This window comes from Vipera berus, assembly GCF_964194415.1.
Source record: "Vipera berus genome assembly, chromosome: Z".
Classification (NCBI taxonomy): Eukaryota; Metazoa; Chordata; class Lepidosauria; order Squamata; family Viperidae; genus Vipera; species Vipera berus.
Window position 1 is genome coordinate 40066297 of NC_138205.1, and position 17211 is coordinate 40083507.

The 17211-nt window shown below is 39.0% G+C and overlaps 1 protein-coding gene across 1 annotated transcript; it reads left to right on the forward strand.

Annotated features, from left to right (window-relative positions):
• Nucleotides 1-65: 65 nt before the first annotated feature.
• LOC308677537 (keratin, type I cytoskeletal 12-like) lies at nt 66-16646 on the forward strand (the record flags this gene model as incomplete). Its single annotated transcript, XM_081344018.1, has 8 exons — nt 66-530; nt 1325-1407; nt 1793-1949; nt 9633-9794; nt 9874-9999; nt 10734-10951; nt 14085-14128; nt 16446-16646. 8 exons carry the CDS (start codon nt 66-68, stop codon nt 16547-16549), a joined length of 1359 nt encoding a protein of 452 aa, XP_081200144.1. The 3' UTR covers nt 16550-16646.
• Between the last annotated feature and the right edge of the window lie 565 nt (nt 16647-17211).

Below are 17211 nucleotides of genomic sequence, written 5' to 3' on the forward strand. Positions count from 1 at the left end.
AGGCACAATTTCTAAATCAGCTTGCTTACTGGCACAACACAGGTCATCCTTCTTGCTCAAGCACTATGGCTCTCTCTGTCCTCACCTCGGGTTCTTCTCGGCAGATTTCGTCCTATAGTATTGGAGGTGGAGGTGGAGGATCTGTTAGACTGTCAAGTGGTGTAGGCTTTAGTGGTGGTTCCAAGTTTGCTGGAGGTTATAGTGGAGGGGGCTTTGGTGGAGGAAGCCTTGCTGGAGGATATGGCGCTGGCATGGGTGGTGGCTTTGCCAGTGGCAGTTTTGCAGGTGGCTTTGGTGGTGGCTTTGGCATGGGAGGAGGAGATGGAGGTCTCCTTGCAGGCGATGAGAAGCAAACCATGCAGAATCTTAATGACCGCCTTGCTAACTATTTGGGCAAAGTGCATGCCCTTGAAGAGGCAAATGCTGAGCTAGAACTCAAAATCAAGGAATGGTATGCCAAATTCAGCAGCCCTGACACTGATCGTGATTACAGCAAGTATTTTAACATCATTGAAGATCTTCGGAACAAGGTAAGTAGCTAAAATACTTTCACAAAGTATTCTGACTTTAGTTAACACTCTTTCCAGACTCAGTAAGTAGTCAATAACTTTCCAGAATACCCTTTTACACTTTCTAATTAAGTTACTATAGTAATGGTTCTCTTTTGCAGCATGGAATAGCTTGCTAGTAAAGCTTCCTACATCCCTCAAGTAGTCATTTCGTTCAGGCAACAGGAGAATAAATACATCATTGAATGCTTGCAGCATTTCATTCACACTCTGTCCTCCCTGGGCATTTTAAAATTAAACTTGGTTTATTATGGTGTGAAAATCAAGTTCCAGAATGGATACATTCATATTCTTATTTTATATATATATATTCTAATTGATATTTAATACCCGTAAATTTCATAGAGCCTATGAAAGTTGAAGTGGTAGATTAACTGCACACACCAATTGAGCACACTAAGAGTTAGGTGAAGACAGAATGAGGTCATTTATGATTCAGCCTGCAGTGGGAGTCCAGTTCTTGGTTTAGCATATTTTTATTTAGGTTTTTCAGTTTAGTTATTGAACTTAACTCCTGAACTTAAATAAATTAACTATCCCCATGTATATTTTGTGTGCATGTTGAATTTAAATTTTAAATAGCAAGAGTAAATATGATTCTTGTATGTCTATGTCTCTGTATCTGTGTGTTTGTGTGCATGCATGTGTACGTATAGCTGTGTGCATGCCTATGTTCTTTTATTCTTTCAGTCTTAGATGCAAAATGTTCAGAATTTCAGGGAATGAATGTATTTCTTTCAAATATTTGATTACAGATACATCAACATACAATTGAGAATGCTGGTATTATATTACAAGTTGATAATGCTCGACTAGCTGCTGACGATTTCAAACTTAAGTAAGTAGAACAATTTCACTCAGGAAAGGAAAAGAAAAGACATGTGTTTAACTTTCTCCCACCTCCCACCTATTCAGTTTTTTAAATCGTCCTTGATTATAAATCCATCTGCATTCTTTAAATGATGACTATAAACGAAAATGAGCTGTGGTGGTGCAGTGCTGGCTAATTCACTGCCCACTGCAAGGAGTTTGATCCTGACCAGTTGAAGGTTGGCTCAGCCTTCCAGTCTTCTCAAGGTCGGTAAAATGGGGGCCCAGATTGTTGGGGGCCATACACTGACTCTGCAAACCGGTCAGAGAGGGCTGTAAAGCACTACAAAGCAGTATATAAGTCTAAGTGCTATTGCTGTTGCTAAAATGTCATTCTTCTATCAACTTTAAAGGTATGAAAATGAGTTGTTCCTACACCAAAGTGTGGTGAGTGATATCAATGGCTTACGCAGAGTCTTGGACGATTTAACCATGAATAAAGCAGATCTAGAGTTGCAGATTGAGAGCCTGAATGAGGAACTTGTCTACCTGAAGAAGAACCATGAAGAGGTGGGAGAAAGGTTTTTCTAAAGCTTCTGGGAGATATTTTATTGGGGATATATTCCTGGCACTGGCAGACATAGCTGGTGTTTGATTTTAAGTCTAGCAGGAATGCTTCCCTTTTGTTGAAAAGGAACAGAATTTCGTTCATTTCCAAATGTCACTTTCCAGATCTTCCTGCTCATGCAGATGAATTTCTGTCCCCAGCTCTTATCCCAATGACAGGGAGTGATCTCTGGCAACTGGATTTGGGGGGGGGGGGGAGAAAGCAGGGAAGTTTTGGTACTGAGTAGAATTTAGTTACAATTCCCCACAAATAATTCTTTTTATAGCACTATTCCAACACACTGAAACAATACTTAAATGTATATGCCTGAGAATGCTCAAATGCTCAGCACTTTTGCTGTAGCTGCACCCACTTGTTGCAGGTTTTCATGAAGAAGCAAATGCCCTGTGTCCAGGATTTTCCCAAACCTGGAGACGAATCTGCCACTGGCAACACTGCACCCTTGGTAGCAAATGGCATTCACCTCTTGGAGAGAAGGAGAAAAGGGGGAAAAGGACTTTTACTAGGCAAGATGCAAAGTAACAACAACAACAACTTTATTGATTAGCCCTTGGGCCATATCAAAGTACAAAGTTCCAGCAACAAACCGTCACCAAAACTAGATAAAAGCAATCCGAAATGGAATTTGATAAAATACAATTTAAAATGGAATTAAAATACAATTTAAGTTAAAATAGTAATAAAATACAAATTTAAGATATAGATAAAATATGGAAACATTATATTTCGGAGTCGCCCTTACAATCTACCCCAATCAGTCCCACATATGCAGATCTTAACTGGATCATTTTGTTCAAATACTGTGCTACGTTGGATGTTATTTTCAAGTTCTGGCCGGACATAAGGTAAGTTATTTTGATATGGGGATCCCAATGGGTCATTCGTTTGGTATATAGACCAAGATACCTGTCTCTCACCCTCTTATACAAACAACAGTCAAATAGGATGTGAGCCAGGTCCTCTACCTCTGCCGCTCCGCAAATGCAGAGACGCTCATTGTACGGTATAGCATGAAATCTCCCATATCTGACCATTGTATCAAGCTGTTTGAATCTCGCTCTCGTAAATATCTCCCTAAGATGTTTTGGGAGTTGTAACTTCAAATAACTGTCCACTTGAAAAGTACATTTGTATTTACTCAGCCATTTCAAGTTACCCACCTTACTAAGGATAGCTATATCAGTTTGTGCTTCTATATCCTTAATTCTTTGGGCAACTCTTTTTTTAGATTGTTCTCCTGTTACGCAAGAAACAGGAAGGCCACAGCTTCTTACAAAATTTGTTAGTTTGGTGATCCAGGAGATTTGTGATTGTAGTTTTATTTGCTCTAGTAGGCATAATTTGGGGAGTCTATCAGTCTCCATTTCATTAACTTTGCACCAGTAGTTATAAGCTCTAATTTTAGATAATGCCTGAATTGTATGAATTCCCAATTCAGCTCTAACTGCTGCAGCAGATGTTCTTGGATCTACACCCAAAATACATCTCAGATGCTGGGACTGTGTTCGTTCTAAAGCTGTGGTTGAATAAAGACCCCAAATTTCTGCTCCATACAAGAGCATTGTCGTAACCTTAGCCTTATAAACTTTGAGTAGTGGAGCTAGGGACCCTGGGTAACTATGGTTCTTTAGTTTGAGCAATAAATTCAAACGGGCTTTTGCTCTAAATGTACTTCGTTGATGATGGCAGGCCCAAAACACCATTATTTTCGATTTGGATTTGCTAATAATTAGGGAGTTATCCTGGCAATAAGAGCTGAATCTTCTTAATAGCCTACGTAATCCTACTTGTGAGTATGATAATAAAATCATATCATCAGCATAAAGCAAGCTGTTACAGTAAGTATTTAGGATCATCGGCATGTGTACCATGGTATCCTTCATTAACCCTGGCAAGTCATTGATGTATAAATTAAATAATAATGGGGCCAGGATACACCCTTGCCTTATCCCTTTATTTGTGTGAATCGTGTTAGTCAGGGCCCCATTAACCCCATACCGCACCCTCAAACAGGTACTTGTGTAAAGGGCTTTAATCAAAGCCAGAAGTCTGGGTTCTATTTTAAGAGATGTCAATTTACTCCATAGTACGTCTCTATTTACCATATCAAATGCTGCTGTAAGGTCTATAAAAGCAGCAAACAGGGGTCTCCTCTTATAGGCATATTTGGCAATTAGATGGTTCAAAACAAAGCAGTTATCAATAGTAGATCTGTTCTGTCGAAAACCTGCTTGTTCTTCTGTGAGGATGTTGTTTTCCTCTACCCAGATTTCAATTCTGTTCAAAAGGTACCTAGCATATATTTTTGCTACAATGTCAATCAGGATGATGGGCCTATAATTACTAGGATCCTTTTTATTCCCTTTTTTATATATGGGTACAACTATTGCCATCTTCCACCCATCTGGTATATGGCAGGTGTTATTTATGTGTGTATAAAGACCTGCTAATACAGGGCCCCACCAGTTGGGAAATTTCTTAAATAATTCTGCTGGTAAAAAATCCTCGCCTGGGGCTTTATTGCTCTTTAAGCTTTTAATGATGGACTGTATCTCCTTTTCTGAGACTGGTGGCCAAGGGGGGAGAGGTCTAGGATTTACCAAATCACTGTTTAAAAATAATTTCTTTACCGGTTCGGTGGGGGCAAACAAGCACTGATAATAATTCTCCTAGTCCGCAGCAGAGATTGGTATGTCAAATGCAAATCTCCGTTCCTTCAGAATACCTGCTACTGAGTACCAAAATAATACTGAATTATGACTTCTGGCAGCCAACTCAAGTTCTGACCAGATTGAAATGGCAAAATGTTTTTTTCTTTAATGTTATAGTTTTTTTATATTCCCTTCTTGTGTGCAGCATCTTAGCTTGTATATTGGCAGTAGGATTCCTCTGGGCAAGCCTCATGGCTGCCTTCAATTTCTTTTTCTGTCGCTGGCAATCAGGATCAAACCAGCGAGGTCTACCCACTTGGGCTCTTTTTGTAGTAGGTTTAGCTGTTAGGTGTTTCTTCAGTATGTTACACAGATTGGAGAATGCATTGAAGGCTGACATCCAGTCAGTAGTAGATGACTGTATTGTTCTAGCCCACTTAGTAGCATTCTCTGTTTTAAGGCATTCTAATATTGCCTTAGTATCAACTTTGGCCCAAATTAACCTTTTATTTTGGGTCACCTCTACCTTTTTGGTGAGCCATCTGTCAGCCATGTTATATGGTCTTAAATCTGAGCGGCCTTGCAATGTCACACTTACAGGCTGATGGTCGCTATTGTCGCTAAGGTGTACTGTGACCTCTGAGAAGAGGTCAGCCTTATCTCTAGACACACAAAAGAGATCCAGTACACTACTTGAATTGGCTGAGTGGTATGTATAAGGGTATGTATAATTCTTGTCCTTACCTCCCAAAATTTGGAGATTACCCTTAAAAATTAAGGAGACTAGGAGCAGGCCAGCGGCATTACTTTTACAGTCTCTTGAGAGCCACTGAGGATGGTTATCAAAGAACTCCCCTGGGATTCCCTTCTTCTGGGCAAGCTCATACAGAGAGGGACCCAGTCTAGCGTTCAGATCTCCTAATAATACCACTATGGACTGAGGGTACAATATAGATATATCTTCTAAGATAACTTCCAAGCCCATCCAATATTCAAAATTATAGTGCTTGGATGTGCTTGGAGGAATGTACACATTTACCAATATTAACTCAAACTGGTCATATTCAAATTTGACAGCTAGAAAGTACGGATACTTATCTTTGTTATATAATTTCTCTCCCTGCCATTGCAACTCTTCCTTTATAAGAATGCATAGCCCACCAGAGGGTCTCCCTTTGTTCTTTGTTTTTAGGGCTGGGGAGGCCCATCCCTGAAAGCCTGGCAATTGTACTGGTTCATCCACTTCGGTTAGCCAGGTTTCTTGAAAGGCTATTACGTCAAATCTAGAAAGAAAGCTCATTAGTCCACTATCAACCATCCTTTTCCAGCCAGCTGTATGGGGTTCTCAGAGGCAAGGTGGTCTGACTTGGTTGATTGGCTAGATGGTGGAAATGCCAGATGTCAACTTGACAATGGAGCTGGGTCAATATCATCTAAGCTTCCCATATAAACACAGTTGTTGTGAGGTTCGATATTTCTCCTCGTGGGTTGCAGAACTTGTTGTTGCTCCTCTATATCTCGGTTGCCAGTGTGCCTCTGCTCTTGCTCCAAGAATGATTTTTTTCCCAAAGAGCAGGTACTCTGGCTTGTCTATAAATGTAGATTTTTGGAGGGGCATGGCTGAGGGTTCATCTTGTGGAGAGATGTTGTGGGAACTTCTAAATCAAATGAGGATGGAAGCTGGATTATGTCCTTAGTGTTTGTCAGCTTAGGGGGCACTGTGTGATGAAGCCCTTTGTCTTTCAGTTGTTTCTCAGAGGCTGGGTCAGTCAGTGCAGTTACTCCACTCTCAGCCTGTGTGACAACACCTTTTTTACTGTTGAGGTAAAGGCAGATTGTTGATTAAGTATCTTGTCACAAGGTTGCGTGTTTAGTGGAGCCAAATTAAATAGAGGCTTTGCTGTAGATTGGGTTGTTGTCAGTGCCTCTTTTAGGTCGTCCAATCTTTGAATGATGTTAACTTGCTCAGGTTCTGGCAATGCACTGAATAGGTCAATCAACATTTCCTCTGGCACATCCTCAGCAGTTCCTGCAGCTGTGGGTAACACAGTTCGTATATTGCTTCTTTGCTTTCTCAGGGTCAGTTCAGTTGCAGCAGCCTCAGGCTTAGTAGTGTGAGGGCTGTTGCAGCCTAGATTTAAAGCGACAGTTCCCTCTTGGTGACGCTGTTTCAGGAGTGGGCACACTTTTTCTGAGCAAAAGACCCTTATTGGAAATATAGAGAAAAAGCTCAGAAAGGGCTTCATTCTGAAGAGCATGGAGGGAATTGTGGGCTGCTTGAATGATAGGAGAATTCTCATACATTGTGTTCTTGCTGGCAGCCACTCTACATGTACTAGATCTATCAGAGTGAATTCACAGCGGAGCAGCTGGCTCAGGGACAGCCTAATAGCTTTTCTATTGCTCCAACGCCCTCTATTTACTCTCTTGTCATAAATTTGCAAAGTAACCTGGTTAGTTTGCAGACTGTAGTTATATTGGTCATCTCTTAGACCTTTGCCTGATTGAGTGTTTTCTCTGTAGGTGTTCAAATTTTTGGGAGGAGAACAAGGTCCTTCTCTACTTTCACCTTCTGAGTTAGCCATCCCATGTCTGTCCATGGTTATCCTCCCAAGTCCTTCCACAGTATTTGGGTGGCTCCTAACAAACTCTGCAAAAGACTCTTTCAGACAATCAACCTTATCCATGACAATTGACAAGAGATTATATATTGAGTTTACAGTTTGAGCTGTAAGCAAACATTGTCTAGAGAGGAAGTCTGTCACATTTTCCCCCTTCAAATTTGCTACATCTCCCTCCTGTGTAAAAGAGGCTGTTGCCAGATTCCAAGGAGGGGAGCCATTCTCCAAGAGGGAGGAGGACAACTCCACACGCTGTCTGCTCTCCAGTTCAGTTTGTAAGTCCCATTCCAATGAGTCACATAAATTAAATTTATCTGATAAGGTGCCTGCGAATGAGTTACTTACTGGAGCAGACTGTCTGTTTGCAATATAATCCTCCATTTTCTGCTGCTTCAAAGGCTTGGATATACTTTCTGCTGCAGAGTGCTGTCTCTTCCTTCTTTTCCCCATTCAGGTTTGTTAAAACAGGTTTAAAAATAAGTTTAAAACTATGGTTTAAAAGGTTGAAATGGGTTAAAAATGTATTTAAAAAGTTTAAAAGAGGTAGGTTAAAATACAATATTAAAAGAGGTTAAAAAGTTAAAATAAAAATAAAGTAAAATAAAATAAAACCTTTACTTTTGGAGGAGCTCTTTACAGCCTTTGCTGCCTCTCCACCATCTTGGAAGATGCAAAGTAGATTAATGACAGACAATAAACAGATATTAGTTTTAAGTGTTTATTTCAGAAGATAATGTGCAAAGACATAAAGCGTGTTAATTTTCTTTGCTTCTAAATATGTTCTCAAGGGTTTTCCATGCAAAATGTTGATGCTTTGAAAAATCCTAGTTGTTGAAAAACTACAGTTACAACAGAGTGTGTAGATAGTAATGTGTTGCTTTGAAATAGTAAATTTATACACTGTGCTAACCATGGACAAAATGAATTGTAGGAGATTCTCATTCTAACCTCTTCTCCCCTTTCTAAAAAGCAATGAAAATTCTCTACTCCAGCTATGCCTGCCATCTAGTGACTAAATGAATGCATTCAAAAGGAAAATATTTGTAGCACAGAGTAGAAATGAGAGTCCTTGGTGCTCTCTGAGCTTGGTTGTTTTCTTGCAGACATTTCATTATGCAAACTAGGTAACATCATACTGAGTAGTCTGTGTAAAGAAATATCTGCAAGAAAACAACCAAGTCCAGAGAGCACCAAGAACCCCTGAAAACATTTTGCTATAATATATTTATCCAAGGTTGCTTTGGTTTACCTCTATAAATTTGCCCTTTCTTTATTCACAGCTTCTATACTCCCTGTCTACTTATATCACTTAGAACAGTGGTGGGGAACCAATGATCTTCCAGATATCACAACAGAATTCAGTCACAGCTTAGATAGATAGATAGATAGATAGATAGATAGATAGATAGATAGATAGATAGATAGATAGATAGATAGATAGATAGATAGATAGATAGATGTATCTTTAAGAATGAATCTTCAAATTCAGTAAAAGTAGAGTTGAATTTTTTACAGGATGGATAGAGAAAACTGTAATTCATGATCAAAATATTTTCCCTGGTTAAACTATTTTCTTAAAACTGCCGACAGTTCACTGAGAGTATAAAAAAAGAATTTAGTGAAAAACTGAATTGCAAAGCAAAATTCTCCAGTAGTTTCTGCCCATTCCGTAATAAATGAGGATTCATTTATCATTCTCCAGATCCCTCCAACAACAGTGTCAAACTGGTCCCTTGGATAGGTGTCTTCTCTGTTGCTGCCTCAGCCCTTCTGGGCCTATTCCCTCTGATCACTGTAAGGCCAGCTATATTTTAGGAGTCTGGTTCTTCCAGTAGGATCTGGTCCATGGTAATTTGTGAACCCATATGAACTATGTGATATTTTTTTACATTTCATTTTGATTTTATTTATTTATTTAGGACTGTTTTTAAATTTAGAATCTTGTCTTAGATCATAACAATTTGGTAGCTCACTAATTGAATAATTTTTTTTTAAAAAAACCCACAATCATTTAAATGGGTTTCACTAAGCCTAACGAGGCATTTGCCTCAGACAGCAAATGCCAAAAGGTAGCAAAAGTTGTTATTTCCCTCTGTGGCAGGATGTAGCTACATGCTGCACATAGCTAGTGCTCTTTATATTGTTGTTCTTATGCTAAATATCACACATAGGAAGGAAGATTGATCTAGGAATGTTTTTCTATATATAAAATGGGAAAGATGCATCAGAATAAAAATAACATTAGAACTATCCAGAATAGAACATCTCCTTTGTTATCCATCAATTCCGTCATATAATTGTCACAATGTGACAAATCTACTTATTAAAAATTCCCCACACTTCTCTACCACAGGAATTGAAGAGTTTCCGAGGAGCAGCCAGTGGTGATGTCACTGTGGAAATGGATGCTGCTCCTGGAGTTGATTTGACTAAACTTCTGAATGACATGAGATCCCAATACGAAGAACTTGCAGAAAAAAACCGGAGAGAAGCAGAAGAACAGTTCAACAAACAGGCAAGAGCCATCCACTTGAAAGTCAAACATGGGAAATGTTCTATCTATCCCACTAAATATTGTTCTCTGACTTGTCTAGGTTGGAGCATTGAGGCAAGAGATATCTGCCAATGTGGACCAACTGAGTTCAGGCAAAAGTGAAATTACTGAACTGAGGCGCACCATGCAAAGCTTGGAACTGGAGCTTCAGGCTCAGTTGGCTGTGGTGAGTGTACTTCCCTACCAGCTTGATTTCTTTTTCATGGAAACATTCCCAGCCTAACCTACAGCCTGGTAGTCCATCTTCCCCCTCAGTTTTCTAGAATTAACCAGAGTTGATTAGCTGTGGGTTGTATCCACTTATCTGGAACTAAATCGCACTGAAATTAATGAGATTTATTTTCATGTGAACATGAGATTACAGCTTTGTCCTTGTAAATGTCCTTCCAACTGACAAATTATAGATAAGGGCATTTTGCATGATTCATTTGAAAGGATGTATGCCAATCAAATTTTACTTTAGCCAGAGGCCAGCACACTTAAAAACAAATAATCAGACAAACAAAACATCAGAGTCCTTATGACATATATACCTACAAATTAAAATTTATTATGATTAATTAAGAATGTAAGTGATAGTCTTAAAGTTCATGCCAAAGAAGTTGTCATCCACTGTGTTTGAAAAGCTAGCAAGCAAAATGTGGAGATGATATATAAAGTATATAAAGTAGTAATTCCAATTGGCCAAAAGAAAAGTTATATAAAATCTGTCCTGTCTAAAATTATTACTAAAGAAAGAAAGTGCAATAGAACACGAATGATTCTTTCAACCACTCACCTACCACATAGAATCATAAGTCATAATATTATTTTAAATATTGACTTGCAATCCAGACCTTTCTTCTAATTGTTTATTTCAGTAACTGATGCTTTATTTTTCCACTGCCTGTCTCTCAACAGAAACAATCTCTTGAAAACACTTTAGCAGAAACAGAACGAAATTACTGTGATCAGCTTGGCCAAATACAGGTTCAGATCAGTAATTTGGAAGAACAACTTCTGCAGATCCGGTCAGATATGGAAAACCAAAATGCTGAATATCAGCAACTATTAGGAATAAAGTCACGTCTGGAAAAGGAGATTGAGACCTACCACCGCCTATTGGATGGAGAAGGAGGGTAAGGAATTTGCAGCATATGTAATTGGAAAAAAATACATTCTTACATCAGAATAGAGTAAAATGTGTAGTAGCATCTGGAAAATACATTTATTATGACATTTTATCTCACAATATATAAATACCAGCCCCACCATCTGATCAGTTTCAGAACAAATTCTGAAGCTTTGAGGCTGTAGTATGTTCCACGTGACAATTTCCATGGTACACATGAATCACTTCTATTTTCTGTAGGGGAAAAAACCCTTCCAAAATAACTGAAACATGAATGATAAGATGATTTATTATATTTAATATACAGTACCCACTCATTCTGATGGACTCTGGATGGCTTACAAAATATAATACTAAATTAAAACAATTAAAACATAAAACAAGGCAGCTCAGACCAAAGACAACCATTTAAACAAAGCACAACACCCCCACACCCAAACATTAACCCTAAGAAGAGACCAATCAGACTGTTATAACAGAAAAGGCATGTTTTTTAGGTCCCATAAGATGACAACATTTAATAAATGAGACTTGGAGAGCACTACTCTGTTCAAATATACTGAATGTACTGATATAATAATTACTCTCAAAATTTGGTCATAGTAATGTTATTCCTATCTTTAGCTACATGCTGAAAGGCCAAACATAGCATATACAAGAAATCCTACCCTACAGGGGTTATATTTCACCCATCATCATGAAACTGCACTTGCATATTTTGTTGTTGTTGTTAGTTGCAAAGTCATGTCTGACCCATCACAACCCTATGGACAATGTTCCTCCAGGCCTTCCTTTCCCCTACCATCTTCTGGAGTCCATTTAAGCTCATGCCTACTGCTTCAGTGACTCCATCCAGCCACCTCATTCTCTGTCGTCCCCTTCTTCTATTGCCCTCAATCTTTCCCAGCATTAGGCTCTTCTCCAGTGAGTCCTTCCTTCTCATTAGGTGGCCAAAGTATTTGAGTTTCAACTTCAGGATCTGGCCTTCCAAAGAGCAGTCAGGGTTGATCTCCTCTAGGACTGACCAGTTTGATCACCTTGCAGTCCAAGGGAGTCACAGGAGTCTTCTCCAGCACCATACTTCAAAGGTCTCAATTCTTTGGCGCTCAGCCTTTCTTATGGTCCAACTTTCACAGCCATACATTGCAACTGGGAAGACCATAGCCTTTTGTTGGCAGGGTGATGTCTCTGCTTTTTAGTGTGCTATCTAGATTTGCCATAGCTTTCCTCCCAAGGAGCAAGCGTCTTTTAATTTCTTGGCTGCAACCCCATCTGTGGTGATCATGGAGCCCAGGAAAATAAAATCTGTCACTACCTCCATTTCTTCACGATCTATTTGCCAGGAATTGAGAGGGCTGGATGCCATGATCTTGGTTTACTTAATGTTGAGTTTCAAGCCGACTTTTGCACTCTCCTTCACCTGCATCAAGAGGCTCCTTAGTTCCTATTCACTTTCTGCCATTAGAGTGGTATCATCTGCATATCTTAAGTTGTTGATATTTCTCCCAGCAATCTTAATTCCAATTTTTGATTCATCTAGCCCTGCATTTATCATGATGTGTTCTGCATATAAGTTAAATAGGCAGGCTGAAGTATACAGCCTTGCCGGACTCTTCCCAATTTTGAACCAATCAGTGGTTCCGTGTCCAGTTCTCACTGTTGCTTCTTGACCTGCATATAGGTTTCTCAAGAGACCAATAATATGGTCTCGTATTCCCATCTCTTTAAAAACTTGCCACAATTTGTTGTGATCTACACAATCAAAGGCTTTAGCATAGTCAATGAAGCAGAAGTAGATGTTTTTCTGGAACTCCCTAGCTTTCTCCATGATCCAGCATATGTTGGCAATTTGATCTCTAGTTCCTCTGCCTCTTTGAAATCCTGCCTGTACTTCTGGTAGTTCTTGATCCACATACTGCTGGAGTCTAGCTTGTAGGATTTTAAGCATAACTTTACTAGCATGTGAAATGAGTGCAATGGTGCGATAGTTTGAACGTTCTTTGGCACTGCCTTTCTTTGAAATTGGAATGAAAACTAATCTTTTCCAATCCTGTGGCCACTGTTGAGTATTCCAAATTTGCTGGCAAATTGAGTGTAGCACTTTTACTGCATCATCTTTTAAGATTTTGAATAGCTCAGCTGGAATACTGTGACCTCCACTAGCTTTGTTGTTGCTCAGCTTTCCTAAGGCCCACTTCACTTCACATTCTAGGATGTCTGGCTCGAGGTCAGACATTTTATACACACACAAATGAACCCATTCTGATAGAGAGAGAAGTTCCCTGAGGATGGGGTCCAGCATGGGTCTGAAAGCTCAGAAGACTAAACCTCTGGTCCTGGTGACAAACCCAGATTGGATCCTGCCACGTTATCCTGGGACATGTATATTTTGCCTTCATTTGTGACAAATTCATTTCTTCGTCTGTTTGTTCTGAGCTGTTGACATGGTTAGAACAAATGCTCCAGGGTATAACTTTGCTGTGGCTCCCTCTGCACAATCCATAGTTTGTTTTTTTCCCATAGAGGGGAAGCATAGACTGGCTGACCATACCAAGATCCCCACCTCCCATTTTCCCTGATGATCTCAAAAGAGTCTCTCTCCCAAAGTTAGTCCCAGAACTTCCATGATCGGGCAGCTCCAGATCACCTTTTCCCTCTTGTATCTAATCTCATCTCATAAGTGCCCTAAGAAAAATAATTATCCTGCTATGTCCCTGTAGCATGTTCCCAACTCATACATGAGCAGGCTAAGTTGTACTGTCCATATTATCCCTGTTCCCTGTTTTTCCAACACCATCCAAAGCTCAAGATATAGAAAAACTATTAGGCTTTGTCACCTTAGACATAAGCAGTAATTAAAATGATTTAAAACAGATGCAACAAGGGCAGAACAGGGTTCAGCAATATGGACAGTCAATCTCAAGCTGATAAGAATTTTCTAGCAATTCAAGATAAGTGGAGAAAAGTTAATAGATGAAAATGAATGAGCTTGGAAGAAATCCCAGCACTGTGATATCCACATTTCGAAGTTGAAATGATGAGGACCACACAGGGGAAGAACAAGAGTTTTATAAAGCCCAGTGCTTTGCAAGAAAGAGAAAGAGCTGTATATTTACAAAAAATAAATTATTTCTTTACAGAGGATATTCAACAACTGTCTACAGTTCAGGACCTCCTATGAAAGGTAATGCATATATTTCTATAAAGTCTTGTTAGTAGTACTCACTTCCTGCTATTTTCTTTCATATTAACAGTATACTGCCTCTCCTATGCCTAAATACCTTGCAGTATTTTTGCAATTTCCCCTTTCATCTTGATGTTCCCTATGCCAGATCTGCTTTGAATGGAGGCTCTCACACAAGTGGACCTAGGTCCTTTTTTCCCACAAAGGCATAGCCACTGTGTGAAGCTAGGTGTGTTGGAGACCATGGCTGCAAGGAAGCTGGGCATACAGGGGTAACCTCTTTGCTGGCATGACCATGTAATTTTCCCTCTCAGGGAAAAACAATAATTATCAAATTCATACATATTACGCTTCTGCCTCTCCTCATTACCAAATAATAGATGCTTCTCTGCTGAGCATTGAAGCTACGTGTAAAGGAATATGGTACAGAGTTAGTAATGGACATACTAAAAGACTAAACAGGCCACCAAGGGGGTATTGGTAAAATAGAGTATACAATACTGAGAAGAGGGAAGCATGAAAAAGAAATTCAAAACAACCCTGCCTTGATTTTGTTTAGTATAAGATGGGAAGAAAGGAACTAGAACTGGCTTTCAGCTTTGGTATTGTATCTTATTAAAATAAAGAGCATTAACTTTACTATGCCTCTTTCCTGATCTGCTCACCTTGAAAAACGGTAATAATACCCATTCCACATACTTGAGACTTATGAAAAGACTGCAGGTTTGCCCATATTAATGTGTTTGGTTTTAGATACATTAACTACTCATCCTTATTATTAATGCAATATCAAAACTTATTTTCTCAGTGTTGAATTAAGAAGTATCCAATTCAAACCAGACATGGATTTTTTTTTTAATAGAGTGTAACACATATCCTTGCCTGCATTTTTCTGTAGCTATTTTTCTCCCCAGTGGACTTATTTACACTAGGAGGAAAAAGTGGTGGAGAAGTAATTCTTTTTAATATTTTTTTTTATTTTTATTTTATTATATTTATATACCGCCCTTTCCCGAAGGACTCAGGGCAGTTTACAGAGTGATTAAAACAAAAAATACAAAAGTTAAAAACAGATTAAAAAAATTATATCCATCCCTGAACAAATAAAACCCCAGTTAAAATTAAAATTAAAATTAAAATTAAATTCTCAGCCTGGGCCAGAGAGCTCAAAGAGCCAGGTCTTCAGGTCCCGGCGAAACGAACGGAGGTCGGGGGCGGTCCTAAGCTCCACTGGCAGCTGGTTCCAAAGGGCAGGCGCACCCACTGAGAAGGCCCTATCCCTGGGTGTTGTCCGCCGGCAGTCTCTTACCGCCGGCACCCTGAGAAGACCCTCCCTGTGGGAGCGCACTGGACGAAGGGAACTTGATGCCGGCAGCAGGTGTTCCCTCAGATAACCCGGACCCAAGCCATTTAGGGCTTTATAGGTCATCACCAGCACCTTGAATCTCACCCGGAGGGCAACCAGGAGCCAATGCAGCTCACGGAGTAGAGGTGTTACATAGGAGTATCGGGAAAATATTGGAGGTAGCCAGCCAGTAACTATGACTAATAGCTATTGATAAGGGCTATGACAGCCTTATTCTTCCATTCCTCCACAGTTTCAAGTGGAACTGGCAACCCAGGTCTTATTCACCTTAATGAGTTTGTTAATTATCACATATTTTTAAGAGAATTAACCTCTGGTATTTGATAATGGTCTATAGCTATAGACTATAAAATGAATATGAAAAAAGTAAAATAAAAGCATGCCATTGTCTAGAGCACCCATAGGATTATTTCTGGACAGTTTGCTTCCAAGTCCAATTCAAGGTGTTTTAATCTCTAAAGCCCTACATGGTATGGGACTAGGTTGCTTCTATCAACCCACCCCTTTACATCTTACAGAGAAGGAATGCTGTGGGTACCATTGGCTGTGATCAACATTTGATGGGTCCCAGGACATGTGCCTTCTCTGCCATGGCACCTGCCTTGTAGAACATCTCCCCTACCAAAAAAAAAGATTGGCCCCCATCTCTTTTGATATTCCAAAAGGCCCACAATATGGCTATGTGACCATACCTGGAGCTTCCCGCAGAACTGGAGATTGTCTAGAGGCCTCCATTGTTGAGGCTATTTTTCATTCTCTTTTCACCTATGGTTTTATTTTTGGTTTTTATGATCTGTATTACTATGGCTTTTGTATTTGTTTTTGCTGCTTTTATATTTTCTGTTTTTATCTACTGTTGTCCACTGCCCAGAATTGCCTTTGGTGAGATATGTGGCTATATAAATTTAATAAAGAAATAAATAACATTGTGCTGTGTGTATTTTATTTCAGAGTCAACAAAAACCAGAATGGTTAAGACAATCGTAGAAGAAATGGTCGATGGCAGAGTTGTTTCTTCCCAAGTCAAATCAGTTGAAGAGAAGCCATCTAAATAAATACCAGTAGATTGCAAAAATAACTTTCCATTTTATAAACTTTCTAACACAGAAGTAAGAAAGAGTTTCTTCAAGAGCTAGACATAGAAATCATTCTTTTTTTAAAAAAGCAATAAGTTTTTTCTTTAAAATTTTCTAATTTCTATCTTCTTTATTTCTTTATGCAAGTTTCTGAAGGACACCTCAAACTGTGTTTTCTTTTAGCTTGTGTAGTTTAATAAACTTTTTCACTATTTGCAAGTTATAAAATGTTGTTGTGGTCATTATCAACAATCTCCATTGAAGTCTGCAAACATGTTCCATTTACAGTATTTTAAAATGGCTTCTTTTGATAAATATAGTGATGCTCTACATTTTAGGCCAATTAAATTGCATTTATTGTGCAAAAGATATTTGAGGCGATTTTGATACAAGAAATGTTATATGGTAAGCATTTTTACTTTACAAAAGAGATATATAATTTTTTCAAGACAATAATTTGAGTGGTAGGTTAGGAGTCATCTCTCTTCCACTCCACCCCAAAATGGACAAAGCAAATCAAAAGTGGACAGTCAGGAAACAGACTCTATTTTATTTAATGTATATTAACTGAACATTAATTAAATTGTGTTGACATTATTATTCCCCATATATCACCTTCTATCATTAGTAGCAACTTTTAG